We start from the raw sequence: 27,235 nt of genomic DNA, 5'->3' as shown, positions 1-27,235 counted from the left end.
TTACTCTATCCTCCATATTCTCTACCCTAATCAGTATTTGCTCGATCTCAAAGTATTTATCCAACTGCCATATTCTGCTACCTAATCTAGTTCCGACATACTACTGGAGTTGAGTCGATCAATTGCTGCACTTGATTCATGCTATGCTTAATATATTAGTCTACATCATCTATTTCCTACTTTATATATTTTCCACCTTATCCATTTTCTCTCTGTCTATTCTCATCTACTACATACCTGTAATATTTAAGTTGATATTACAATAATTTCTTTCCTCTTCTTGATCTCATAGGCTGCTTTAATTTTTAACCTCTTTTTACCTAATCAACTACTTAGTCTGCCATATCTACTGCTCATCTTAATTCCTTTTGCTTTATATACTCTTAATTTAACTGCTACACACATCTCTCAATCTGTTTCGACTTATGCTAATTCGTAATGTCTATTGCTTGACCACCACCTCCTATACTTTATACATGCTACCTATGCCCCCCATATATGGCACACTAACGCAAATAATCCATTTGCCTCTGTCTCAATAACATAAACTCCATATAAAGCAAGCCACGATCCAAGGTCTAAAGCCCACATTGCCATCTTATGCCATATGCCAAATCTCCTCTCCGGAATGTAATCAATTATACAGCTCTGGAAGCCATATCTGCAATGAATCAAGAGGAGAATCGAGAAAATGGCATCAATGTATGGATGTTCTATTCCAATAACAAACGGTGCCAATGCTAATGGAACCATACTCACGGTAACAATACGCTCATAATCCCAATGATATGATCCCTTGTAAAAGTCCATTGGAGGTATTTTCACTGCATCATTCACTGTTCCTACTATATTCCCACAGGTTGCTCTTTGAGTTTGAAATCCGACAGTTTCAACTTGAATAGTTTTCTTTTCTTTTTAACTTTCTTTTCCTCCTTTGGTTCATTCTTCCTTTGCGCAGCTTTCTCTTCTTCTTCCTTATTTTGCACACTGTTCGTGTCTTTATCTTTCTTGTCTTCATACTTCTTTTCTTCGTTCTTTTCTTCATTCTTTTCTTCATTCACTTTGCTCCCTTTCTTCAACTTTTCACTTTTCTCCACCGTTATTCTCCCCAGCAAGTCAATTTTAGCATCCCCTGACTTCTTCATTGCACTAATCCCCCTTAACGGGTCATTTGTCTTTCCTGTTGGCTTTGCTGTGAAAGAATATAATCTTACTGGTTGATAAGCTGTATACAGTATGTGAGTTCTCAAAAGCACACTAGGTGCTCTCATCAAAAGTGGCCGGACTCCTCGTAAAAATACCGGTATCATTGTGTTTTGTTTTGCCCTCCTTGAAGGTAATTCGAACTTGGTTTGGGAAAATATGTTGTTTGAACAGGAAAAGTAGAGAGGAGAGATTTAATTTTGGTTCTATAAAGCCGATCTGATCTTTCTTCGGGAAGTTGAAAAATTTCGATGCCGAAAAGCGCGCTTGCCGATTAAAGCCTAGTGAGAAGATAGGATCAGCAAGTCAAGCTATTGGATGTAGGTAGTTAATGAAAGTAGTCATGGAAGTAGTTATGGAAGTAGTTATGGAAATAGTTATGGAAGCAATTATGGAGGCAGTTATGGAAGTGGTTATGGAAATGGCTATGGAAATGGTCAATTGGAGTAATTGATAAAGGTAATAAGTAAAAGTAATTAATATAAGTAATTAATATAAATTGATTTAACTTACTAACACATGCAATCAATAGGAGGCAGATTATTACTATAGTTACTCTGCTGCCAATATAATTGATCAGTGCATTTCGAAATATGGTCGTTCATTCTTGCAACATACCATATTATTAAAGATATGCCTAATCAGACAGCACATAATTATACCATATCACCATACAATATACCAACAAGTAACTACATCACTTCATCTTGGGGCCTCAACTAATTCTAGCCGCTACTATACGATACAAATACAATTAATCAGCAAACTTCAGCTCAACATACATAGCCACATCTGTCTTCCAATTATATGTCAGTGGCAGTTGGCTTTTATATCACTTTCCCGGCATCCAACTTTGCAGCATACGCTTGATTCAGCCATTAACCACGATCCTATAATCCTCAAGCAAGAAGCAATATGCTATTCCATTAATCCTTCTCCATTCATATCCAGGAGCTGCCTCTATCAACCTTGTTATCATCACTAAATGGATCAGCATCATCAACTTCGGTTTCCCGACGTACCGACGGCTCAGCCGCCGGCTTCTCTCTCTTCCCCCGCTTCACCCGGAAGGCCAGAGGCTTGGCAGGACGCCCAGGGGCAGCAGATTTGACAGGAACACGTTTCAAAGACGAGTCAGAGGAAACGGAGTCGCGGCGGTCGTTCGACGCGTCGATCGGCGCGATGTCGGCGTCCCGGAACTGCGCGCCCAGGCCGTCGTCCAGCGACTCGTCGGTCTCGTAGTCAGACAAGGAATCGTCGTCTGTCGACGCGTCGGCGTTTCCAGCAGCACTTCTTCTGGCTTCAGCAGGCTCACTTAAGTCAGCATAGTGTTTTAAGCACGCAACAAGATCATCGTTGCACTTCAAGAGTGCACTGAGGAGCTCCTCCTTGTCCACAAGCTGGAGATACCGGAGGATTCTCCGCCGGATCAATCTACACTCGTCAAAGCACTTGTTAGCCTTTTCGGAGTGAATCGACAATTCACCCGGCTTAAGAACGCGCAACGAGTCCTCGAGATTGATCGAAAGAACATTCGCCTCTGCAATAATCTTATATATGCGTGGGGTTTCCTTCTCGTAATCGATTCTTGGAATTTTGAACTGTTTATCCAACTCTTTATTCGTTTTCCGGCGAGTTACACCTCTCTTTGGATTTTCAGACCTGTACGAAGACCCTCTAAACTCCGACGGCCCGCCTACCGACTCCTCATCGACTTCATCGTCCAGACGAGACCCGATCCGAGTGTCGAATCCCGAACTTTCATCTGCTTCATCATTCATAAAGTCTGGAACTGACTCTCTGGTTGCAACCCGGCCGGATTTCCGACCTAGGCCACATCTACCATAAAGATCTGCAAGAGACTCACGCGAGTCGTCATCCTCATACTCCTCCTTCCACGCCAAAACAAGCTCTCTCGCTTTGCGGACGACTCTGCGGTCGATCGACGCGTCGCCCGTGTACGGCGACACCGTCTTCACCATTCTGTCTAGAAGCTTCCGGTCATTGTACAAAAGGGCCATTCTGCCCTCCCCACCGTTTGCCACTAGCAAGTTGAGCAAGTTGAGGGCGTTTATCTGGGCGCTTATTGATCCATACTTGAGTTTTTTCCGGATTGCTCTTGCTGCTTCCGTAGGTCCGGATTCGATCGGATCTTTTTGAAGACGAATCATATCTAGAAGATTTCCGATTTCCGCCTCCATAATTCCGTCATCTCCGTTTGGATCCGTCTGCTCAATAAGCTTATTGATTGTTGATGACACTGCTGTGTGTGCATGGCTGTCTAAAAATCCCATGATGTAGATATATCTATGCTAAGCGCTGTCTTCGTATTTGTAGTTTTTTTTAATGTTTCTTTTTTGGTTTCAACCCAGATTGCTTATCAACTGTCTTTCCTGCTCTATTGCTACAGTGCTTTGTCAGCGATACTCAAAAATATGCCAGCTTCCCGCTGTCTGCTTTCTGCTTTTGGGTTTCTAGCACCAATTACTGTTTCTCAAGAAATACCAATAAATGCAGCTTATACTATCAAGTGCGAAAAGCGTCGGTTCTGCCAAAATGAATGCTTCTAGTCGGTCTAACTGTTTCACCCCTCGATACAGTTTGGTACCTGTTACTCCCTTTATGAGTTTGTTTTGCCTGCTTGATATATTTTTCTCAATTCATTAACTTGTGGAAATCACCAATTTGACGATAAGAGACGGCGTCTATTTTTTTAGTGGTAGTAATTTTTTTTTGCTTCCTCCCCCAAATTTTGTGCGGTTTCATATGGCTGAAATCTAATTTCACAATTAGAAAAAATTGGGGAGCTTTAATTAATTAATTTCTGCGAATATAGCCCACCCACACGAGCCTGGGAGTGTTTGGCTTCCTCATGAAATAAGATGTCCACTGAAAAATTAAACATACCAACCTCATACTGTTTGCAAATACCCAAATCAGGATTGAATTTGGAATGGATTGAAATCTGACTTGCACTTGTCTAATTTCATATTAGTGTATTGTCTGTTTCCATAATTGAAACATAATACCAAAGTGGGCGCTTAATATGCCAATATTACTTACTTACGACTGCTGATTTTCCATGATACTGGCTTTTGCAGATCGCTCAAATTCTACTTTACAACAAATTCAGTGCCGTCATTATATTTCAAGAATTTGAAAGCAAGCAAAGCATGTATCTATACTTTTTTGCGTTTCCTGGAATGATAAATAGAGAAGCGTTTATAACTTATCACATTTCAGGCTATATAGACATATTGGACAACTGAAACATCATAGTTGGATCTAACTTTTGCATTTCCTTTGTACTTTGCCTTGAACTATATCATTTGAAATCTTGCGGGCATCCTTAGTTCTGATCTTAGCAGAATTTAGCGGATTTTTTGTGATGATCCTTTAATACTTGATGAAGTATTTTTAGGCAATATTCATATTCCAGGTACTCTCTTCTCTCTTTGCCTTTCTTACTAACGTCCTACCAAATCGATCTTTTGGTATCGAGGAATTATCAATCCAACCAAATGTACACTTTAGCAACGTTATCATCATTCCAACTAGTAAATCTACATCGTGTATATGTATGTCATCAGACTTCAGACTCTCTTACTGCTTGTAGACTTGACAAGAAAAGTGTGTTGACTTTGCAAAGGCATTTGGTATAAGCCTAGGACAGTGTAATCATATAATCAGCATTATATTTTCCGGTTTAGTTACTTCTTTTCGGCTCTTTCCGGCCGAATCTCGTAGTGTAAATTACACGATTTTCATTTCTGGGTTGGAACAGATAATCAAAGGTAGAATCTTGACAATATGTATTAATTCAAGTTGCGATGAGTCTTTCACTTACTCCGAAATTAATCATCATGCCGAAATGATTGGTGAGTGAAGTTGTATTTCCGGCTAAGATACAAACAATACTAACATAATCAAACGGAGGAATATTTCCCACCTAATTTTTCAGATGTAAAGGTATAGTAGAAAGTTTAAATCCGGATGTCAAAAAAAAATTGGTCTCCGGAAATAATTGTTTTTACTATCTTAATTCCGAATTATCGAGATCTGTCTAGTATTAAAATCTTGGCGCTAAGGTCACAATGCCAAAAGAGTATAATTAGTAATGACTTGCCTCAGCAACCCAGCCAAATATTCAGAAGTATCTTTTTCTACAAGTCATGACTTCTAGAAGTTGATTAATAATTATTATTGGCAGTGCAGTCGTCCGTTATATGAATCAAATGCAGTTGAATTGGGAAAACGATGATCCGGTATAGTAAGAATTGGGAAATCCGTTTTTGTTTCAACTTCAAGTATATAAGAGCAGGTGATGCACCCTAGGTAATGTTTGAATATGATAGTGGGTTAGAGCTTTGCCGTTTTTCTTTCTCCACAAGCAGATATATTTACATATCACAAGCATAAAGCAAGAAAGCTAGTATCGTCAAACAAAAATGGCATTTAAGGTTGCAATTAACGGATTTGGAAGAATCGGCCGGTTGGTCCTCAGGATTGCCGTGCAAAGAGAAGATATAGATGTGGTTGCTATCAATGATCCATTTATCGAGGCTGATTATGCAGCCTACATGTTCAAATATGATTCAACACACGGAAGATTTAATGGAACAGTTGAATCCAGTGCCAATAAGCTTGTGATCAACGGCCATTCCATCACTGTTTACCAGGAAAAGGACCCGGCTAATCTCCCATGGGGGAAAATCGGTGTTGAGTACGTCATCGAGGCAACAGGCATCTTCAAGACTAAGAAACTTGCCCAGAAGCATCTTGATGCTGGAGCCAAGAAAGTTGTCATTACTGCTCCTTCAAAAGATGCACCAATGTTTGTTATGGGTGTTAATGCCGACGAGTACACTCCAGACATTAATATCTTGTCGAATGCATCGTGCACGACCAATGGTTTGGCACCAATTGCGAAAATCCTCAATGACAACTTCGGAGTTGAGTCTGGTTTGATGAGTGCCGTTCATTCTGTCACTGCTACTCAGAAAACTGTTGATGGTCCATCCAATAAGAAGTGGAGGGCCGGAAGAACAGCTTCCGGCAACATTATTCCATCTTCAACAGGTGCTGCCGAGGCTGTTGGCAAGGTTTTGCCGGCTTTAAACGGCAAGCTAACTGGTATGTCGTTCAGAGTTCCAACTACTGATGTCTCTGTTGTTGATCTAACAGTTAACTTGAAGAAACCAACCACCTACGATGAGATTTGTGCCGTTGTTAAAAAGGCTTCCGAGGGCCCTTACAAGGGAATTGTTGGATATACTGAAGATGCTGTTGTTTCTTCTGATTTTATCACTGATTCTCACTCATCTACTTTTGATGCCAAGGCTGGAATTCAGTTGACTCCAACTTTTGTCAAAATCATCAGCTGGTACGATAACGAATATGGTTATTCAACCAGGGTTGTCGATTTGTTGGAGCATGTTGCCGGTGTTTCGTCAAAGGCCAGAAACTGATGACCTATTTGATTAGTGCGGCCCAGCGACTGTATGCCACTGGATTTTCAACTTTCAAAAAAAAAAAAAAAAAAAAAAGTTTTTTTTTCTGCTTCTTCATCTTTCTAAAGTTTAAATAAAATCACGTGATCCAGCAAAGCATGCTGCATTAATGATATATTGTAGTTTGTAAACGTATCCAAGTTTTAAATGCCGGTCATTAAATGTCAACTCTACTAAACAATCCGGTTAAGCACGCACGATTTCCAAAAGGAGATCCCGCCAAACATAACAATGGTTATCACTCGTGATTAACTATACTACCAACTTCATATAAATATCTAAGTTCCATTACCTATCTATACACAAACCTGAAGAATGGAATAATTCGATGATGATCTTCCACAAAGCTGAAGTATAACCAAGTCCATCATAGTTTGGCTTCAATGAGCTTCTTGACCTTATCCTTGCCTAAAGCCTGAACGTCCGAGTTTCCACCAATGTGTTTTCCATTGATGAAAACATTTGGAACTGTTCTCTGGCCTGTTTTCTGGTATAGATAATCCTGAATATCACTTCCATCGGATATCTCGTCAAGCTCAATTACGTAAGCCTCGGGGTACACAGTGGAGAAGAACTGTTTTGTGGCCCTACAATATGGGCAGTAAGTCTTTGAGGCAACAAACACCTTGTTGCTTTCGATAAGGTTATCGATTTTTTTTGCGGTTTCTGCAGACATTCTTTTAGCTGACGTGAATAAATACCTCTTAAGTGCGGAAAACAGTTTGAGAATCACCAGATATCTGATGTTTGATGTTCCTTGTTCTAATTAAAAAAAATAGACAACAGGGCTTGTTGAAAAATGATATGAATACGATAAAAAGTCGACGATAAGGGATACGACAATTATCCTGGCGGTTGCCCTCTTTATATAGTTTAGCGATCTTTGCATTTATTCGCGGGTTTCCTAAAAAAAAATTGAATAAATTACTTTTCTGAAGTTCTCGACATCCGCCTATTACTAATAACGGACTACTGCTACCAATACAAGCGACAATATCATATCACATCCTGTTATTAACAAGCTCAAAATTAAGCGCTCGTGAACTTTGCTTTAGCAACTATCAGCATACTTGATGTGCGGCGGGAATTCCGATTTTCCCATATTGCCGTTGTTTATATAGTGAATCTTCTAGGGAGAAGGTGGAAATTCTCGAAACAGAAAAAAAAAAAAAAAAAAAAGTCCCAGATCTGCTCGTAGATCTACAAACTCCTGTTTGAATTAGTAAGTATAATTACTCTCAAGTTGAAGTATCCCAAACTGCGAACTTTTAGTGTGAAGTAGTAGGTGGAATTCAAGTTAAAATATTCCGCTATTCTTCAAGTTCTGGCTAATCAACATATCAGTAACAGCAGTAAGAACAAACTGCATGGATTTTGTATCTGTAGCACATGTCCGGTGAACATATATGGGTTTGTTTGTATGGTTCAAGCTAAGGAACAACTTCTCAAAATACTGGAGAACATCCTCAACATCATTACTTTTACCTTTATAATCAGGAAAGTACTTTCTAAGTGGTGACCGCCTCACCTTGTCTTTCAATAAGTCGACCTTATTGAGGAAAAGAATGAATGGTGTGTTTGCAAACCACCGTGAATTGCACAAAGACTCAAATAGCATGATTGCCTCGTGCATCCTGTTCACTCTTTCATCCTCGAATAGAACCTCATCGTACTCCGAAACGGCCAAAACAAAACAAGTGCACGTGATATCTTGGAAGCAGTGCATCCACTTTTTTCTCTCTGATCTCTGTCCTCCCGCATCCAAAATCTGAAACTTGATTCCATTGATGTTGAAGTTCGTCTCCGTTATGCCTGTTGTCTTAATGCGGCCCTTGAGAATGTCCTCATCCGTACACCTGTAGTCCTCCGATGCGTATTCGATAGACTTCTCGAAGAAGTATGGTGCCGAACCCTCTATCTGGAACAAATTCGACTTGTCAAAGCACTTCTTGATACCTTCATCATTCTCCCAGAGCTTGTTGATGGCCTCGGCTATTTCGTACTTGGAGTATTTCCGGATTCTTCTTGGTTTCTTGTGGATTGATCCGTTTACTGTTGTCGTACCATTCAGCTCCTCCATATAATCCTTGAGAAGTGTTTGTGCATCTCCATCTCCTGCATCTTCTTCCTCTGATATCTTGGTATAGTTTTCCTTATTGGGGGTCGCCGAGCCGATTGTTTCCATATCTCCGCTTTCTTCAGTCTCTTCCCACCCTGTATTCACCTTTCCCGTACTCCGGAGCCTTCTTTTATGTGCACTATTCTCGCTGTACTTGATAACGAAGTTTTTCAAAAACGACATTCCTCCAGCTGCCGATGTATCCACACCTTCTAGTGGCTTATACTCAAGCACTTTCCGCTTGTATGGATACAAGTCCGAGGCTGGGTCATCACAGTTTAGCCGAATTCCGAGCTTTCTGGCCTGGATAATCAACGTTTGCATTGAGCCAATCATATCGGCCCAAATGATGTTTTTATACTGCAATTTCTCCTGTTCGCTGAACCCGTTTTTGTGTAAAAGCCTCATCTGCTTCAACACTGTTGACTTTCCACTTTCTCCCGCTCCCAATAAAAGCAGCTTAATCTGGTTTTTCTTCTTTTGCTTGCTGGCCTTTAAAATTTTTTCCACCTGTGAATTCTGCATCATATCCATGTATTCCGGATCATCATCCATCACTTCAACACTAGTTGTACATCCATTTTCAAATGCTCTCTTTTTTTCGCCTTTTACTCTTGTTTCTCGGTTTGTTTCCTCTCTATTGTATGAATCCGGTAGTTGTTGCACTGATTTACTCAACCTCCAGCTTGCCGGTAATTGCTTTAAACTGTATGCTGATAATATTTCACTTCACTGGTGCTTTTTTTAAGCTTAAAGTACCCAGCCTGTCACTTGGTTCTTCCAGCTGTAACAAAAATGTAACAAAAAAGTGAGGATAAACTTAATCAAGTTAGAACAGCAAATCTAGGAAATATACACAGGATAATTCAAAGCACAGCTATTAAATTCAACTATTGTTTCTCTGCAACCACTTTTGGTCTACACACAGTTCTCCTTCACTGCTGAAGAACAAATTTCAAATGTTGACCTTTTTTAATTCTTGAATTTTCCCGCACAAAAATTAATTGTGTTTCTGCCGCTTGATCCCATAATTCGTCAGGAGTTTTCTTATGTAATTTGTAGATTAGATAGTTCGGTACATCAATGCAAAATGTGTTCAGGATGTTTCAGGTTGCACATGAAACAAGGCGCGGGAGCAAAAAAAAAATAATCCTTGAAAAACACACTTATTAGCTTTTTATTGCATCTAACTTGTGGACCTCCGTATTGTTTACGGAGACCTTCTCTCTTTCCTTCCTGCTCCGGTCCTTTGTAAATTATCCCAACTAATTCAATTACTCAATTTTCTTTCTTCTATCTCGAAGCTTTTTACTTGAAGCTATTTTAGTTTTTACTCCATTTCTATTCAGCTTTATTATGTTTTCTTATGTCAAGTTTTATTCATTTGTGATTTTGTTTTATTCAGTTATCATTCTGTTTTGTTCAGTTATCATTCTGTTTTATTCAGTTGCCACCCTGTTTGTTTGGCCATCATTATGTTTTATTTAACTTTTATTTAAATTTTCCTTCTGTTTTAGCAAATCCTGGACCCTTGTTCTCCCTTATTGATAGCTTCCGATGATGTCCGTGAGATCTGTTCCAGTTGAAAATCTTCTTTTCTCTCTCAATTGCCGGGTTATCTCTTGGTTTTGGTCTAGGCGCTCATAATGGTTCAGATTGGTCAATCCGGCGTCTAACTTACTTTTATCCACATCCAAACTTTGTCTTCTATTTCCATTGGCTATAAGTGCTGCATTCAATGAAACATCATTGATCACAGTCTTAAAAATTTCCGGATTCTCGCTTGGAAACCTTATTGATGGCTCCAAATTTCGGAAAAAGCCAAATGTCGGTGCTCTGGTTGAAATCATTGATGCCATCTTGTCTCTAGACTTTTCTTTCAGCACATTAATCCTGTATTCTCTGATTGTCCCATGGCTTCCTCTTGTTGGAGCTGAAGTCCCTCTTCTGTCATTTTCTGCATTTTTATTCGAGTGACTCTCTATTATTCCTGGAATGTCCATAGCCGTTAGAATTGGTGGTCTGTCTTTTTTCCTTGCTTCTTCTGTAGAAACCAATGGATTTGAATCAAGCGTCATTCGTGAATTTCTTCCTCTCGAACTTCTTTCCCGTGAACTTTCCTCTTTTAAAATGCCCATCCTGAGAAAGATAATATCTCTAAGTCTATGTCTTCTTCCTCCTATCTCTCGTCCTTGCTCATTTTTCTCTTTTCCTATCCTATCATCTGATTTATCTAGCATTGATGGTTGGCCAAGTATTTCATTCAATGGCACAATATTTTCCTTATTCTCATCATAATCTTCCTCCTCTTCTTCTTCTTCTTCTTCTTCCTCCTCATCTCCTTCTTCTTTTCCGTTCTCTCTTTCATTCATTTCCTGTTTCCTTTTATTATTTCCGCTTATATCTTTATTGCTAATATCATCTGTTTCCATTTTGTTTTCTTGATCTTCAATAACAAGGCCTTCCTCATCAAACATTTCCCTACTCACGTTATTTTCTTCCTCTTCCGCACCATAATCCACTATATTCCTTAATATTGCGAGTGTCCCTTGTAAGTTTTGTGTAAATTCTTGATTTTCCTTATTTGTCTCCTCCCGCTCTTTAGAATTGAACCTTTCATTTTCCTTCACACATGATAAAACTCCTAATGGGATTCTGGGCTCTTCTCCCCTCTGCTGTATTTCACTTGTATCATGAGACATCATGTAACTCGCATATTCCTCATTTCTCAAAGAAATTAGCATTCCCTTTTTGGGCCTTCTGGTTAATATGCTTGGATCATCTTCAGGATTCTCATAGTACATCTTACTCCAAAACAAGTGAAGTCGAAGCTTTAGCTTCTTCACAAGGTATGGAATATCCATATCTTTGGATTGACCTCGGTGTTAATATTAAGTATATTTAAGGAAGCAAAACAAAAATGGTAAGAATATAAAAAAATAGAGAAGACACAACGTTATCTTTACACATTGACGTTACTCCTGTTATTGACAGCAAATCGAAGTCCCTGATTTTATGTATCTTTTTTTTTTTATCCTGCTTTTGGTAATTCATGGCGCTACTGCCAGCTATTTCTCAGTTTAGCACTAAGACAAAAGAAAGGGACTTTTTTCTCTTATCTCTTTTCTCTCGATCCCATTTGATGGAATTTGCGAAAATCCCTCCTCATATAAAAAAAAATACCCATTTATTCATGTGATCAGTAAATTCCCTGCAGGTATAAATACCCCCCTGTATTCCCTTGCACATTTTACACATCCTGTTTTACAATAATATGAAGATTTATTCATACACACTTTATCTTGTCAGATTAGTTCTAAAAATGTTTCGATCCGTCATTCGCCACGTACTTCTCTGAAACTATTGTCCACCAACTCTTTCAACTGTTTATAACTGGTCACTAAGCAAGTCATCTCATCAGGACTCACAAGCAGCAAATTCTCATCGACACCGGCATCAAGCTTGTTAAGGCAATTGATTATATGTGTCAAATCCACGACTGGGTGGCCGGCCTCGTCAACTTGATGGAAAACAAAGTCCTTAAACAACTTGACTGGGTATCTCTTTCCTGTTTCTGACCATGATCCGTCTTTCAAAAATTCTGGTCTCTCGCTTATCACGTTCAATTTAGCAAAGAGCCTGACAAGGCGAGCATTCTCGACCTCTCTCGTCAAGTTAGCCTCCATATAATCGCAAGATTTCTGGAAGCCATCGGCGATTTTGAGGATTTCTGGCGAAATAGAGGCCTGAAGCTCTTCCCAGGAGCTTCCCTCCGATAGAATATACTTGAGAACAGCCTTGAACCTACTAGAAAACTGCAGACGACCAATTACTTCTTCCCTTGTCATGCTTTGAGCCTCGGTCTCCTTAATGAAGACAGTTGATTTGGCCAAATTAAGAATCAACTCACCGAGACGCACGAGATCGCGCTTCTGCTCGGTAGAAACATGCGCAGCCTTCTCCTCTTTGCTCTGGGTCAACTCTGAGGTGTCCATCTTTGTTCCGTCCGCCTTCAAGTTGTTTCCATTCTGGAATTGGTTGTGTGCCTTGGAGGCCTCGACAATATCGTTGATTCCACATGCAGAGAGCTTTATGCGACCCTTGTTGGTGACGATGACCTTTGTCGGGTCGTAGTCCCCGACGAAAAGGTCCTTTTGGTGAATTGCAGTTGTTGCGTTAACCAGTTGAACCAGGTAGGACCACAAGACGCTCTCCGTTATGAGCTCCGGGTCCCTGTTCCCAATACGGAAGAAGTGTGTCTCCATGAGGTTCAAAGAAAGCGGGTGGTAGTCATATATGACGATCAAGGACATGTCGCCAAAGGCCTTTGTGGTGAAAGCATCGTAGACTTTGACGACGTTCGAATTGTCGACCAGGCTCCACTGCTTTATGGGCTCGAGAAACCGGCCCGAGGTGATGGGCACGTCTTCAAGCCGTCGCATGCAATACATCCGGCCATCAATGTTGGACATGCACTTGAAAACAGTCGACGGGTATCCGAAAGCCTTGTCGGTCTTGTCGAAGTGCTTGTCAATGGGATACAGGCTGTGATAAGGCCCGATATGCAACGGTAGGTTTAGCTGGCCATTTGCAATCGATCGGAGGCTGGCTTCGTTCTTTTGCTGGATATACTCGCGCAGCTGGTTGGGAATGAACAAGTCCGAGATGGATCTCTCGTTTGGCTGCTTGTTCATCTCGACGTGGGGCGGTGGTTCCGGTGCGTATAGATGGTAATTCATTGGGAATGGATTCGTCTGCCGGAAAAACTGGTCCTCACCATAGCCTGGTGGAGGTGGGCCCATCACAGGCTGGCCGTGGCCGATTGGAACGCCGCCTGCCGAGGCAGGGGCATTCATCGGCGTCTGTAGTGTGGAGCCAAGGCCGGGCTTCATATCCGGCATTGGGGCAGTCTTCGCGTGCATGAGTGGTGTTTCTTGACCGCTCATCGCACCTCCGGCCTGTAGGTTGGCGCTGCTTCCGCCTGGCGTGAAGACAGGCGCCGACTCTGGGTCGAAAATGGCCGATTTGGCCGTCGGCGGCGGCGTCGATGCCGTTTTCACGCCGAAGTAGTCGCCCGGCACTTTTCGGGCCTCCGGTGTCTCCTTATTCTCCTCCTTCCGCGAGGGAACAAACGCTGCGACACCCTTCAGCGTCCCTGGATTCGACAGAAATTTCGAAGGTGTAAAAGATGGAGTGTTGACGTTGAACGAGGAGGAGGCGGAATTCGAGGGAGACGCGTTTGTAGATTTGGCGGCTGGTTTGCGTAAGGGAGGGTTGGAATCAGCTGGTCCGTCCTTACGCTGCTTTCTTGCTAGATCATGGTTAAATGAGCATCCTTTATTCTCATACTTGCAGTATCCGTGGATCTGGATATTGCGACACGGTATGTTTTTGGCCCACTCGAATTTCTGCGGTGCTCGGCTGCTCATCTTCTCAATTGTGCTTCTTGTTGTTTGCCTGCTGGACTTGGGGGCTTCGCACTTTGTTCCTTGTTCACTTCTGGCTTTGTTGTGGGTTCCAGAATATTGCTCCTTGCACTAATTCTATGCCTCATGCAAAACGTGACCAACGATGTGAAAAGGCAAAAAGCAGACGTCCAAATGTTTGTATTCGATCTGCCTGAGTGCCACTTTTTTTTCAGTGCTGTATCTAGTATTCACACAGAAAACTTTGGTGCAACACGGATCCTTTGGCTTGTGCATGTCCGGCCAGTTTCCCGAATGTTTCTGTATTTGTGATTTCTGAGATAAGCATGATGGACGTTTTTTTTTTTGGAGAAGGTGTACGGGTGTTAGAGGTTTGTAGCATCCTTACATCAGAATGGAACAATAGGATATTTGTGCCTCGTGGCATTATTGGGCAAGCAGGGCCGTAACCTTGATCTAGTATAGTTATAGAGGTAAATAGGCAAATCAAGGGTACCATAATACCAAGAAGTGCCACAATACAAAAAGGTGCCGTAATACCAAGAATCGTTCATCAGAAATATAGCAATATCTAGTGATCTAGCAATATCTAGCGATCTAGCAATATCTAGAAATATCTAACAAATTCTCAATATCCTAATACCTACAATATCTTCCAATATCTCACCCTCTATCACCAAACTGCTATATTGAATTTAACCTACTCAAGACACATTCGAAATATCTTCATTCCCTTTTCATTTCAACAATACACAATATTATTGCTATTAACCTGGGTATAACATTCTCCAATCATGTCAGGAAAAGTCATTATTGTTACCGGGGCTTCCCGGGGTATGGGACAGGCAATTGCAAGGCTTATTATCCAAAAAGATGAAGCATCCAAAGTTGTTCTAGCTGCGAGATCAAAGCAACTACTTGAAAAGTTTCCACAACTGTTTCCACAAGATGAAAGAGAGAATGTGAAGTCCAGAACATTGGTTGTGGCTGGTGATTTAACACAGGCATCTACAGCTAAGCGGTTGGTTAAGGAGACAATTGCCAAGTTCGGTGGAATTGACTCAGTCATCTTCAATGCAGGAGTGTTAGATCCTGTTGGGCATGTTGCAGACATCGATACTGGGAAGCTACGCAAGCTTTTTGACATCAACTTCTTCTCGATTGTCCAATTACTACAGGAAGCGATTCCTCAGCTTAGAAAATCTGCACAGAAGACCGGAAGACCCTCCAGCTGCATTTTTGTCTCTTCAGGTGCCTCTCTTAAGTCATACGATGGCTGGATGGCCTATGGTGCTTCAAAAGCAGCCGTTAATCACGTTGCTTTGGATGTGAGTGTCGAAGAATCACCGTTGATCAGAACTGCGAGTGTTGCTCCTGGAGTTGTCGATACAGACATGCAGGTTTACATCAGGAATGTTGCTGGTCTACATATGAAGCCCGAGGCTTTGAAACGGTTTACGGATCTTTATGAAAAGCACCAACTTCTTCCTCCCCAAGTTCCTGGTTCGATTTATGCCAATTTGGCGTTACGAGGAATTCCAGACTCTTTGAATGGAAAATATGTCCGCTACAGCGACTCCAGTGTTGCTGAGTACTTGGATACGAATTGAGGTTCATGAAGATGTATGAAATTTTTGTTGGTTTTCCATGATTTCAGTATGAGCTCATACATTTTGAGCCTCCACACATCTAATAATAGTATGGTTATCAGATCCGCCGCTTTGTGTGTTTCACGTATTTTTCAAATGCCGCTTGGTCCGGTTTTGCGTTGTTATTGAATCAGCTTGCATTTCGTAATCTAAGTTAATAGTATTCCGTCGTTAAATAGCTAGCCAAAGTTTTTGAAATCCCGAATTTATGCTACAAACGATTACACTGTGTAGGAATTGAGATGGGATTGTCCTCGTTCAAAAATCACTCAAAAATCACTCTTACGTTGAATACGCTTTAAATGAACCATTAAACTTTATATATACTCAGCTTGGATACTTCTTCGCTTTCAATGTACCATTCATCTACTCTTAAGCAATTGTTTACAGCTTTAATACAATCCTAGCTGATTCCTAACTCATTTCTAGCTGATTCCTAACTTATCCCTAACTCATCCCTAACTCATCCCTAACTCATCCCTAACTCATCCCTAACTCATTTAAGCCCACTACCAATTTCCAACCCACTCGGTCAGCTTCCCGCGCTTTTCCAACTGACGATCGAATCGGAAATAAATGTGAAAAAGGCCAACTGAAAATATTCTCGCAAAATTCTCGTTGCGCAAAATAGACTCTCGGTCGTTTAGCCGATCTCATCGTTTAGCCCCTCGGTTTCAGTAGGCTTTGCAACAAACTTAAAGTTTTTTTTGCTTTTTGTTTTTTTTGGGGGGGCGGCACGTCTGTGCTTTGTTTGGCAATAAAGTTTTTTGTTGATTCGCTTATAAACGTTTATTTTGTCTTATTATGGTAAGACCCATCTTTTTTTCCCCCTAATTAAATCCCGGTCGCATAGCTCTTTCCCTCTTCAAAAACATTTACACTTACATCTATCATTTCTTCCCCCTCGGCTTTTGGAAGTGTTTGGGTCATCCATACTTAATTAACTTACACCCTCTGATGAAAGTCCAACCTATTCCCTCGTGAGTCGTTGCATGCTGTTGATCTGGTGTACGTGTTTTTTTGTTTTGTGTTGTAATGTGGAAAATTGGCGCCAAATCGAAAACGAAATGGATACGTAATGTATTTCCACCCAACACAGTCTATGTCATCGTAAAGCGGAAACCTTAATTTTTTTTATTTTACTCAAAATTCGAACAAATCTCCCACAAAGAGCAGTTCCCTAGCTCATTAATCCCCGCCATTGTTGTGCCTTCCAACTTTTGGATTTTGTCATTTTGTCGTTTTTTTTTCTTCTCTTTCTTCGTTGCGCCCAAATAAGCTTATTTCTGCCGTAGGAATTTGCTCACAGGATTTGCCAGTGGTTTCAGCCGCACCAACTCAAACGAGCTGATTTTTCCCACTGTTTTGCATACTTAGCTATTCCCGGATTCCAATAATTGTGTGAAAACTTTCTACGAGGGGGTCGTTTGGCGATATTATAAATACGACCGTTTTGTTAGAAGCCCGCTTTAACTTATTTCCCGTATATATGGACTGAAGTCGGGCCCTGTGCCATTTTTCTGTACTTTGTTTTTTATTTTGCTTCTTCTCTTTCTTACTTCTCTTGCTGTTTTTTCATATAGTGAGGTGAGTAACAAATTATAACCGCCGGCAGCATATCTAATCTCTTCGTATACCAAGCATCCTTACACAGATCTGCATTGAAAAAAAAAATATCTGCATTAACGCACATACTTGATCAGCTAATTTTAATCAGATAGAAACAGGAGTTTCTATATTTTCGCAGCATGGAATCATACCACGGACTCATTATCACAGCACAGGATGCAATCATATTGGTGGAGGCATCGAGAAAGAAGCTAATTCCAACAGTGTCACGCAGACTAACAGACTATGAAAGAGCAACTCTAGTGAAAAATGGAGCTGTGTTTGTCTGGAATGAGAATAGCAGCAACATGAAGCGTTGGACAGATGGCAAAAATTGGAGTGCATCCCGAGTGAATGGTGTTTTTCTCTCGTACAAGGAGATGCAGCCTACGAGGACCAAAGAAAGATGTGTTTCGTACAAAAATAAGGGACTCGTTAAGCAGTCTTTCTCGGTTCCTCTTAAATGTGGAGGAAAAGTGCATGTTGTGAGTTATCTGACGAATGATTTTGCCTCCCAGGGGGAGCTTCCACGGCCTTCCATCGATCGCCAGTTCACCGGCTTGAGTATCGACATGAGTCTATACCCAAGAACCCTGCTTACAGGGTTCGATTTTAATGGCGACTCATTAAAAACTTCACTCAAGAGGAAACTTGATGTTGATGACACTCTTGACAGCTTCAATGCCTCCAAGAAGCAAAGATCGTACTCTCTACCTTTGAAGCAGCCTGTTAAGCAGCTCCTGCCTTCACCAAGAAGCTTGTCTGTCACATCACTTTCGACTTCTTCGATTCCTACAAGTCCTAGTTCGAGTTCTATCTCTTCAGACAGCTATACGTTTACTCCTGTCAAAAATAGCAGGTCACCAATTCTGCTTCCGCCAATCACCATTTCTGAGAAAAGACAACTTCCACTTTTCCACAGATCCTACATTCCCGTCTCTGCCTCTCTCACAGTTGGTAGTGGGAACTCTTCCTTGCCGTTTTCTAGGAAATTGTGTTACAGTGGAACCGTTGTGGAGGACAACAAGATTCTTGCTTCCTTAGACCACCGGTTCATGTAAATGGGAAGGTTAAATCTTTTTGCTTTGCATTTGGGAATTCTAATTTGTTATGTTACGTTAATGTTTATGTTCACGTCTGGTTTGTTTTGTTTTCTATGTTTTATTTGCTCTCCCTTCTCGTAATTATTTTGTTTTCAGCTTGCTCCTTGAATGGTCCTCTGTGCTTTTCTGGTACCCTAATTTACTTAATACGAATTATATCATGATAATAGTGTGTACTTGTAATGATGATGATGATGGTAATAACATCAACTCAATGGCATGCTATTCATTTACTACTTGTAATTTATTCCATGCCGAATTTACAGTTGTATGTTGTCTTTTTATCAGGGAATATTAGCATTACTGGATTTGCAAAGTTCTCCATACTTCACTTCTGAGGCTTTTATATGATACGACGATTAAATGTCTCACACTTGGCTGCTTTGTACCATGCTATCACAATAGTACAGCTGGCTTCAAGTTCTTAAATTCGTCCAGCGCTTTGTTAGGCAAGGTGCGCGATGAATTTCCACATCCAGAAAAAAAAAAAAAAAAAAAAAAAAAAAAAAAAAAACGTTTACTGAATAATTCGAATTCTCGCTTCTGGGCTCGAATGTCTTTTTTTCCACCCTCAATGCCCAACATACAAACCGATAACACAATTGACATCTGTGTGTATTATCAACTTTCTCCAATTGTCAATTCTGTCCAGTCATACTCAGATTCAATTTACTGGTACACTTAGTACGTTCTTTTCAGTCGTTTAAGTGTTATTTCTTTGCATTTGGTACCGCTTTACTTTCCAAAAGATCAGTCTCTAATATAGCATCATGGATTTCATGTTCGATGCAGATACTTACGCAATGAGTTCAGATGCCGAGTCTGGCAACGGGAAAAACGCCGGATCACCGAAGCAAAACGGATTACCGTCGTTTCAGATCCAATCCGATCTTTCGAAGCGGCTTTCTAGTCTCAGTATCATCCAATCTATCAATAAAGGTCTCGGGAGGAAAAAGGCACAGATACAGAACACAGAGGGAATATCAGCATCTGGTCCGGAACCGACATCATCGCAGGCAATGGAGTATGCACAGAGTTCATTGAGTCTGTTAGAGGACTCTTCTGAGGGGGTGGCATCGAAAAATATGATCAATCAGATGAAAAGTAAGTCAGCACGAGGTTTGGACTCAGATATCCTCAAAAGCCGCCTAGATCGGGTTTTCGGTCAAACAGGGTACGATTTCTCTCTTCGACAATCGATTTCGCTTCTTGAGGAGCGGATAAATGGAAAGAACGGGGCACTTTCCCCGGAAAACGATCAAGATTCGTTTCATCAAGAGTATTTAGTTCAGCCAGGCCCTTCAGGTACAATAAACAGGCGTAAACTACGCGGAAAGGTTGAGGAGGGCATGTTGAGGCGGCATTTTTTGATGTTGCATGCTTTTCAGCCGATTGCACGGAAGCTCGAGTACTTGAAATCGGACTTGGATGACCTAAACGACAGCTATGATGGCATAAAAGCAAGATTGGCAGAGGAGATAGGCAAGTCTGGAGGTGTACGAAAAAACCTGCGGGAGAAGGTGAGGCAGCGTGACCTTTTAGCTGTCAAGAAGCACCTGTTGACGAGTTTCCAGGATAAGTTTATGTTGAGCCAGTATGACGAGCACTATCTCATGACTGGAGATATTGACGAAACGTACTTCGACATTTTGCAGAAGGTGTCGACGATCTGCTCCAATTGCGACATTCTACTTGGCATGGATAATGACAGGCTTGGAACGTTCATTATGGCGAAGATGGGCTCGATTAAGGATATGGCTACGGACCGGATGTCGGCATACTTGCAAAAAAACTTGAATGCAACTTACCATCAGGACTCGATGACCAGAGACTCGCAGAATGTGCTGAATTTGCAGAAGTCGATGGTGTACATCCGGAAAAACAGCATAGAGAAGTTCAACATCATCGTTTATGGTCTCATCAAGCAGAGATCGCAGGCCTTGGTGTCTGATTTCAACGCTCAACTCAAAGATTACTCGAATGCAGCTTCAACAAGACCAGCAGCAACTTTCGACAGCTCCAAAAAGCCGCTCTACCTCTCTTCGTATGACTCTAAGCGCTTCACATCGGATGTCCTCGCTTACATACACAGTACCATTGTGAACGAGCTGGAAATGGTTGAGTCACTCTTCAGTTTTGATCAGGGAGATGTCCAGAATCAGGATTTGTTGGATGTGATCGGTGTGGTTGGGAACAAAGTTGTGGATTCACTAAGTGTTCCCCTGAAAGCAGCCTTGGAGAGCACTATCAGGCAGGAATACAAGATCGAGACTGTTGTGCAGCTATACGACCTCATAGATCTATACTGTATGATGTACGGGAAGCTCATCAACGGTGAGAAAAGCGGGCTTGTTGCAATTCTCTTGCAGATGAAGCAGTATGCCAGAGATAGGCTCTTCACGCTGATTCAGGAAAGACTCAAGGCACTAAAAGTGACAAGTGAGGCCGAGGAGCTAGACGAAGACTTTTTGGGCTTACCCGATTGGCTTGTGGACTTCTACACAGACTATCTACGCATATTCGACTCGGTGAGTGCGACATCGAAGAATTCCGACTTTGTCGGCATGGACAGCGAGAAATTCAACAGTTTATGCTGCTTGCTTGTCGACGAGCCAATCAGAATCCTTCAGGTGCAGGCAAAGAAGTCGGCACTTGGCAAACAGGGCATTCTCATATTCGAGATTAACGCTGTTGATTTTATACACTCAAAGGTGGAAGTGACGCCTCTACTATCGGCCGTAAAGGAGAAATACACATGTGACAAGTTGAAGGAACTCGTTACAGCAATTACACAGTATCAGTTTACGCAGCTTCTCAAGAACTCGGGATTGTTCGATATATACAACTTGGTGAACATGATTTTCGCCCTAGAAGACGACTTTTTCGATGTGTCTGTGTACGAGCCGATAACGCAAAACAAGCTTTTCCGCGCGGATACGTTCCAGGTAGCCAATCAGAAGCTCCAGGAGTACCTTGCCACATATATAACATCGGATGATCTCAACAAACTCATATCGCCAAGTATCCTTTCGGCAGTTTCCGTTGATCCATGCGTCCACTTCGTGAAATTCTACCACAATCTCACGCTTATTGTGGCTGAGTACCTCAAGGATGAAAACGACCAGCCCTTGCCGGTTTTCCAGTGGGATTACCGGCATGTTGCAACGCTTTTGGGAGTAGACGACTCGGCTGAACTTGTATAATTTGCGGCCTGCATCTTTGCACCGCTTGTTTCGCTCCTCATTTATACGAAACACGATCTGGCTTCTTTCCTCTGCCATATCCATCCTGTGCGTAATAGTCCATCGGGTAGAATTCTTTAGTAAACTGTTGATCCTCCTCAAGCATCACCATAGCTTCGTATGGTGTTAGTAGAGGCTTGCTGAAGGCATAACCCCAGTCTATAGACAATCTAGGACATGCCACCTGGACAAATGCGTCTATATCTTCAAACATGGCCAGCTTTTTGGGGAAGATTTCGGAGAGAATGATCTTGACAACCGTTTTTCCATGTTTCTTAAGCTCTGCCTCCAAGTTCCGCAACGTTACTGGATTTCCTTGCCTTCCCAACGCTCCCAATATCAAGCCAATCTTCTTTGCTCCTTTAGCAGTCTCAACGGCATCTCTTCTTGCACTCACCATCTCATTCTGGTCGTATCTCTCTCTCGTAAACTTCCTGGAGTAGGGATCGTACCGGTAGGCCGGTATGTGCGGATTGTGAATCATCGCAGACTCCAGATGGAACCTCCCGTCGCCAATATAAACCATCGCATCGTACTGGGAGGTGTCGAAATGCGGAGAAGTGCATCCAAGCACCTCTCCGCGAGAAAGTGGCTTTATTTGCGGTGGTGTCACGTATATGATCTTATCTTCGGGATTTTCGGGGTTTTCAAGCTTGTGCTTCATGGACTGAACAGCCGGGTTGAACTGGATCGTTCCGAAAAGAGCTAATCTGGCCCCGCTGTCGAAATTTAGCCTCAAAGTCTTCATGAGGTGCTTCTCGTCTATCTGAATAGTCACAAAAATGTACAACACCTTGATCGATGTGATGTCAATAGGAACCAAGCACGAATGGCCATAGTGCACGATGAAATCACAGTCCAAGGCCTTTGCTGTGTAATCATCCACACAGCATGCACCGTATGAGACGTCTCCCATCACTAAAACCTCGCAGTTGCAAAATTGCTCTATAATATCTGCTATAATCAATGAATACACCAAAAGACCCTCTGGCATCTGCAAGCAGACCCTCTTCGCACCCTTTTTTCTTATATTCCAAACTGTCTTGTGGATTTCAAAGTTGTAGTTCGATGGCAGGAGTTTTATGGCCTCGTTCAATTCCTTGTTTTGCATAATTTCATCCGGTATCTGATTCATGACCCGTCCTAATACTCTTGATCGATGTGTCCTCACCACCTCTCCTCTTTTGCCACTGTTGTCTCCCTTATGATTCAAACTTCCCGATCCACCTTTTCGCCTGGATCCGGCAAACCGCCGATGGGGCTTTGTTGTTTTATCTGGAGTGGACATGTATGGTAGTTTTTGCTTTATATATTATTCCAGCAGTGTGCGATCTGGCCCAGATTTGAACGTGAAAATGCAGGGTTTTGATCGAATCTTGAACTTAGTGATGACACGACTTCTGATGACTCTGAAATGGTCGTATTTGGTATTTGTCAACTAAATATGAGACAGTTGGGTATTCCAGGAAGAACTATAAGAAGTTGGTACTCTTTTTCAGCATCCATTCTTATCTAGCAGATAAATTTTTCAGGTTGAAAAAAAAAATAAAAATAAAAAAAGATAAAAAAAAACTCAGAGGAAAATCCCAATTCTTCTGTCGTCTCATCTTTTACAACATTACTCTCAATCACTTCAAATGCCAATCTTCGGCTTTCATATCGATCAATATTATTCATTCTACTTCATCCATCCCCTAACATATGCTCACACCACGTTTTTCCGTTGACCAGAATGACGAGTTTGTCTTCGTCAATATCAAACTATCAAGTATACGATTTTCGGCCAGAAACGTGGAAATTGTTATAGATGATAACCTTTTTATTTTCTCACTTCCACCATACTATCTTCGACTCCGATTTCCCGGCCTCTTACTTGAAGATGAGCGGGTGAAATCGTCGTTTGTGCCAAAGGAAGAGAGTATCAAAATTCAAATTCCCAAGAAAACCACAGGAGAGCATTTTGATGATCTTGATCTCACTGCAAAACTTTTGGCAAGATTAAACGAGCCAACAGCAGGGGTGGTACCTGGAAATGGGGCTGAATCCAAGCGCCCGTTAATTGAAGAAGTTGATGAAGGGCAAAGCGTGCCGAGCATGAAAGATTTGCAAAAGGAAGCGGAGAATTTCAACTGGGAAGTCGAACAAAAGCCGGCTGCAGAATTAAGTGCCGAAGAACTCGCAGGACATCCCAAATACGGATTTAACAATGCGTACAACGACATGATAAATGCAACACTTGCCAATGGTAACGATATTAATGAGCTTGCGAACCCGGATGAGTTGAAACCGGACGATCGAATTACTCAGCGCTTAATCCAGGAAAACCTTAAGTTTGATCCTGAATATTACGCCAGCGACTACCTAATAGCCAAGTATGAGCCGGAAAATTGCAGAATAAAGGACATTTTGGGCTGGCAAAGCCCGTACAAGAGGTTATTCGACAAGTATCAGTCGAAACTTGCCGCTAAGCCAGGTATAGGGCATGTGCCAATAGAATTTGACCAAGCAGAAAAAGACCACATGGCAGATCTCCCGCGTAAATCGTACTTGGTTGATGATCCCCGCCCAATATACTACACGATTGTATGTTTGTTGTTTGCTTACTGCTATGAGATCAGATCGAACGAGGGAGATAGCACTGTTGAAAGTGGATGGAGTATCGGAAAGCTGACTCCTCAGCTTTCTTGCCTTGATTCCCAGCTTTTGCAGTCAACCAACTTCACGGAAAAGAGCATGCTTCGTGTTGTTGTGCTAACTATGGAGAGACGGGCACTTTCTTATCCGCTAGTGCGAAACTACGAACTCGTGAAGGATTGTTGGAATGATGTGTATTACGTTTTGCGATGCGGGAAAAGGGGTGTCTTGAAAGCGATACTGGCAGCCCGGGAGTTTTTCCGCTTCCATGATGTGTACTACATCTATTGCAAGATACTGCTGGATGATCTCTGCAGCTGGATTTTGAGAGATGATGGTTGCAATGAGCGAATTCTCCGTAATTTGGCACATGCTCTTCGGAAAGAGGCCGAATCCGTCGGTAAAAAGGACGTTGTTTTCGAAAAGATCATAACGGAAGATTCCGATGAGATGGAACCAGTTAGCATTGACGAAATAGAGCAATTGGCTGAGGAATCGTACAGAGCATCTCAGTCAACCGTTTAGGAACCTTTACAGCAGTTTGTGGAGGTTAATGATACATTTATAGATATGTTTACAAATAATATACAATACACATGATACATGATGGTGATGGTTATGGTTATGGTGAGACTCAGACAAATACTTATTGTAATCGTCAGCTTATGTCCTGTTCACAGATCGTTACCTCGTTTAGACTGTCGTTTACACTCTCGTCTATGGTTGTGTCTCCTGATTCGTCCACCACCTGAAGATTTGCATCCCTGATCCGGACATCTGGCGCGTATTTAATACCAAGGCCTGAAAGATCGAACCGGCGCTTTTTTAAGTTTCTTCTGCAGAGTTCGACCCGTTTTCCCGCACCTGGTCTTTGGCCACATGTTGATTCAGGGATTGTTACATTTGTTGGAAGTGAAAGTGAGCGTAAATGGCCTTCTCCGTGTCTCAAAGTTGAAACTCTTGCTGGTTTTATGCTTCCATTATCTGCTCCAAGGCTGCAAACAGCATGTGCACCGATCCTTGCCGGCGAAAGCTGGTGTCTTGGAGAGAGTAGTGTCTTTCTTGGCTGTGGTGCAGTTGGTATTTTAACGTGTGGTGGACTCGAATGTGCAGAAGAGCCTCCAAATTTAAAAGCAGACGCAAATTTACTCTTTCTGATCGGTTTTTGCTGTGTTTTGAAGCAACCCATTGGAGGAGCATTCTTGAGACTGCTGTACTGGCTTATACCGTTTGCTTGCTCTATAACTGACAAGTCTATCGTGTTCAAACTTTTGGTTTTACTGTGAGTTGCAACCGGTTTTCTTATGAATGGATCTTCTCTTTTTGGCAGTTCTTCTTGGTAATTTCCCGTTTCTGGAACTCCACCTTTCACTGTCATAAAGTTGAACATTAAAGCTATCGTACTTTCTGAAAGCTGGGAGTTGATTGCCACTTTCAAAAGTTCTAACACTCTGGTGCTGTTTTCCGCTTTGTAATATTCTTGTTTGGTAATTTCCTGTTGTCTCTTGACTTCCAGCGCCTCCCTTAAAGTTTGCTCTGAGTAGTTCCATTCGGCCGCGTTGGGACCAAAGATTCCCTGCAATGGAGATCCTTGAAGTGAGCTTTTCCTACTGTGGATTTGTGACATGTAGATTTCCGTAATGTGGTCAGAATGTGGCTAGTGCTGCTTTTAATTACAGTTTGTGAGATTAAAAGACGTGCGGTTACCTTCTAATGTGCAAGTACTTCTAAAGTTTAAGCCCGGAAATCACTGTATTTCCATATATATATGTACGTATGGTAAACACTTTTGATCTGTAAGGGACTGAAAGGAAATTTTTATCCATGCTATTTTACCCTAGCTGGTTTACTGCAGTGTTTTCCCAGTTTGGTAGTGCGAGTTCCTTTTTGAGGCAAATGTAAATATCCTCAATATTAACGCTAGCCATCTTTTCGTACTGCGGCATTGTTTAATGGAAGCGTGATTTTTTGCTGATGAAGTATCTTTTCGCAAAACAATATGTCCAGGACATATTTCCGGGGGCATATGCAAATTAACATTTTTCTGATGTGACTAGTAGTCTATTAAGATTAGGAAGAAAATTTGCTTGATGAGCAAAGATAGTGCAGAAATGAAAATCTATCAATCCCTTTTTGAATTCCCTAAATTTGGCTTATTCTATTTATATACTGTGTCTGATTAATGGAATTAGTAACATAGGGCTTCAAATCCTGCTTAGAAGGAAAATTAAGCCCATATGCTAAAAAAAGAAAATGGTCACTTAGTCTTACAATACTTCTCTACATATTTAAAGAAGCACTCACTTGGATGCTTCTATACATACTCAAATGTGCAGAAGCATGTTTAAAGCAATTCTCACTACTTCACGAATTCTTAAATACACCTGTAAATACTTAAATACGCTTCTAAATATTTAAATGTAAATACCTAAACAAATTTGTGAGTACTTAAACAAGTTTGTGAATACTCACACTCTGGCATATACTACTTGTATCAGTATGCCGAACAGTGGGAACAAAAATGAAGCCAAAAAATTGCAAGGTATGCGTAACGTTCACTAAACTCTGGAATAAAATTAAAAAGTTCGCGCATGAAATTTTTAAGAAAATCAGGCAAAACGCGTCGGTTATAACTGAATATCCAAGGCTGAACTGCTCAATTATACGATTGCATTCCAACAAAAAGCAAGTAGGTGGAACCTGAAAGAGGCAGAAAGTGGCATTTGAAGTGTAATAAAGAG

The 27,235-nt window shown here is 41.5% G+C and overlaps 14 protein-coding genes across 14 annotated transcripts; 5 read left to right on the top strand and 9 right to left on the bottom strand.

The window, feature by feature from the left end:
• Window positions 1–483: 483 nt before the first annotated feature.
• BRETT_005097 (uncharacterized protein) lies at window positions 484–810 on the bottom strand (the record flags this gene model as incomplete). Its single annotated transcript, XM_041283581.1, has 1 exon — window positions 484–810. The coding sequence occupies one exon, from the start codon at window positions 808–810 to the stop codon at window positions 484–486; it is 327 nt and encodes a 108-aa protein (XP_041136933.1).
• A 35-nt stretch (window positions 811–845) lies between these two features.
• Window positions 846–1,310, bottom strand: BRETT_005096 (uncharacterized protein; the record flags this gene model as incomplete). Its single annotated transcript, XM_041283580.1, has 1 exon — window positions 846–1,310. The coding sequence occupies one exon, from the start codon at window positions 1,308–1,310 to the stop codon at window positions 846–848; it is 465 nt and encodes a 154-aa protein (XP_041136932.1).
• Window positions 1,311–2,144: 834 nt separating this feature from the next.
• On the bottom strand, window positions 2,145–3,497 carry BRETT_005095 (uncharacterized protein; the record flags this gene model as incomplete). The annotated part of the gene is made up of 1 exon (XM_041283579.1): window positions 2,145–3,497. One exon carries the CDS (start codon window positions 3,495–3,497, stop codon window positions 2,145–2,147), a length of 1,353 nt encoding a protein of 450 aa, XP_041136931.1.
• A 2,154-nt stretch (window positions 3,498–5,651) lies between these two features.
• BRETT_005094 (uncharacterized protein) lies at window positions 5,652–6,671 on the top strand (the record flags this gene model as incomplete). Its single annotated transcript, XM_041283578.1, has 1 exon — window positions 5,652–6,671. The coding sequence occupies one exon, from the start codon at window positions 5,652–5,654 to the stop codon at window positions 6,669–6,671; it is 1,020 nt and encodes a 339-aa protein (XP_041136930.1).
• Window positions 6,672–7,080: 409 nt separating this feature from the next.
• BRETT_005093 (uncharacterized protein) lies at window positions 7,081–7,389 on the bottom strand (the record flags this gene model as incomplete). The annotated part of the gene is made up of 1 exon (XM_041283577.1): window positions 7,081–7,389. The coding sequence occupies one exon, from the start codon at window positions 7,387–7,389 to the stop codon at window positions 7,081–7,083; it is 309 nt and encodes a 102-aa protein (XP_041136929.1).
• A 621-nt stretch (window positions 7,390–8,010) lies between these two features.
• On the bottom strand, window positions 8,011–9,387 carry BRETT_005092 (uncharacterized protein; the record flags this gene model as incomplete). The annotated part of the gene is made up of 1 exon (XM_041283576.1): window positions 8,011–9,387. One exon carries the CDS (start codon window positions 9,385–9,387, stop codon window positions 8,011–8,013), a length of 1,377 nt encoding a protein of 458 aa, XP_041136928.1.
• A 986-nt stretch (window positions 9,388–10,373) lies between these two features.
• BRETT_005091 (uncharacterized protein) lies at window positions 10,374–11,696 on the bottom strand (the record flags this gene model as incomplete). Its single annotated transcript, XM_041283575.1, has 1 exon — window positions 10,374–11,696. The coding sequence occupies one exon, from the start codon at window positions 11,694–11,696 to the stop codon at window positions 10,374–10,376; it is 1,323 nt and encodes a 440-aa protein (XP_041136927.1).
• Window positions 11,697–12,167: 471 nt separating this feature from the next.
• Window positions 12,168–14,261, bottom strand: BRETT_005090 (uncharacterized protein; the record flags this gene model as incomplete). The annotated part of the gene is made up of 1 exon (XM_041283574.1): window positions 12,168–14,261. One exon carries the CDS (start codon window positions 14,259–14,261, stop codon window positions 12,168–12,170), a length of 2,094 nt encoding a protein of 697 aa, XP_041136926.1.
• Window positions 14,262–15,052: 791 nt separating this feature from the next.
• BRETT_005089 (uncharacterized protein) lies at window positions 15,053–15,868 on the top strand (the record flags this gene model as incomplete). The annotated part of the gene is made up of 1 exon (XM_041283573.1): window positions 15,053–15,868. One exon carries the CDS (start codon window positions 15,053–15,055, stop codon window positions 15,866–15,868), a length of 816 nt encoding a protein of 271 aa, XP_041136925.1.
• Window positions 15,869–17,655: 1,787 nt separating this feature from the next.
• On the top strand, window positions 17,656–18,576 carry BRETT_005088 (uncharacterized protein; the record flags this gene model as incomplete). The annotated part of the gene is made up of 1 exon (XM_041283572.1): window positions 17,656–18,576. The coding sequence occupies one exon, from the start codon at window positions 17,656–17,658 to the stop codon at window positions 18,574–18,576; it is 921 nt and encodes a 306-aa protein (XP_041136924.1).
• An 812-nt stretch (window positions 18,577–19,388) lies between these two features.
• On the top strand, window positions 19,389–21,821 carry BRETT_005087 (uncharacterized protein; the record flags this gene model as incomplete). The annotated part of the gene is made up of 1 exon (XM_041283571.1): window positions 19,389–21,821. One exon carries the CDS (start codon window positions 19,389–19,391, stop codon window positions 21,819–21,821), a length of 2,433 nt encoding a protein of 810 aa, XP_041136923.1.
• Window positions 21,822–21,858: 37 nt separating this feature from the next.
• Window positions 21,859–23,148, bottom strand: DPH1 (Diphthamide biosynthesis protein 1; the record flags this gene model as incomplete). The annotated part of the gene is made up of 1 exon (XM_041283570.1): window positions 21,859–23,148. One exon carries the CDS (start codon window positions 23,146–23,148, stop codon window positions 21,859–21,861), a length of 1,290 nt encoding a protein of 429 aa, XP_041136922.1.
• A 413-nt stretch (window positions 23,149–23,561) lies between these two features.
• Window positions 23,562–25,019, top strand: BRETT_005085 (uncharacterized protein; the record flags this gene model as incomplete). The annotated part of the gene is made up of 1 exon (XM_041283569.1): window positions 23,562–25,019. The coding sequence occupies one exon, from the start codon at window positions 23,562–23,564 to the stop codon at window positions 25,017–25,019; it is 1,458 nt and encodes a 485-aa protein (XP_041136921.1).
• Window positions 25,020–25,152: 133 nt separating this feature from the next.
• BRETT_005084 (uncharacterized protein) lies at window positions 25,153–26,121 on the bottom strand (the record flags this gene model as incomplete). The annotated part of the gene is made up of 1 exon (XM_041283568.1): window positions 25,153–26,121. One exon carries the CDS (start codon window positions 26,119–26,121, stop codon window positions 25,153–25,155), a length of 969 nt encoding a protein of 322 aa, XP_041136920.1.
• Between the last annotated feature and the right edge of the window lie 1,114 nt (window positions 26,122–27,235).

The sequence above is a fragment of the Brettanomyces bruxellensis genome, chromosome 7, assembly GCF_011074885.1.
Source record: "Brettanomyces bruxellensis chromosome 7, complete sequence".
In the NCBI taxonomy this organism is placed as follows: Eukaryota; Fungi; Ascomycota; class Pichiomycetes; order Pichiales; family Pichiaceae; genus Brettanomyces; species Brettanomyces bruxellensis.
Note: the sequence above shows the minus strand (reverse complement) of the source record. Positions and strands in the feature narration are given on the sequence as shown.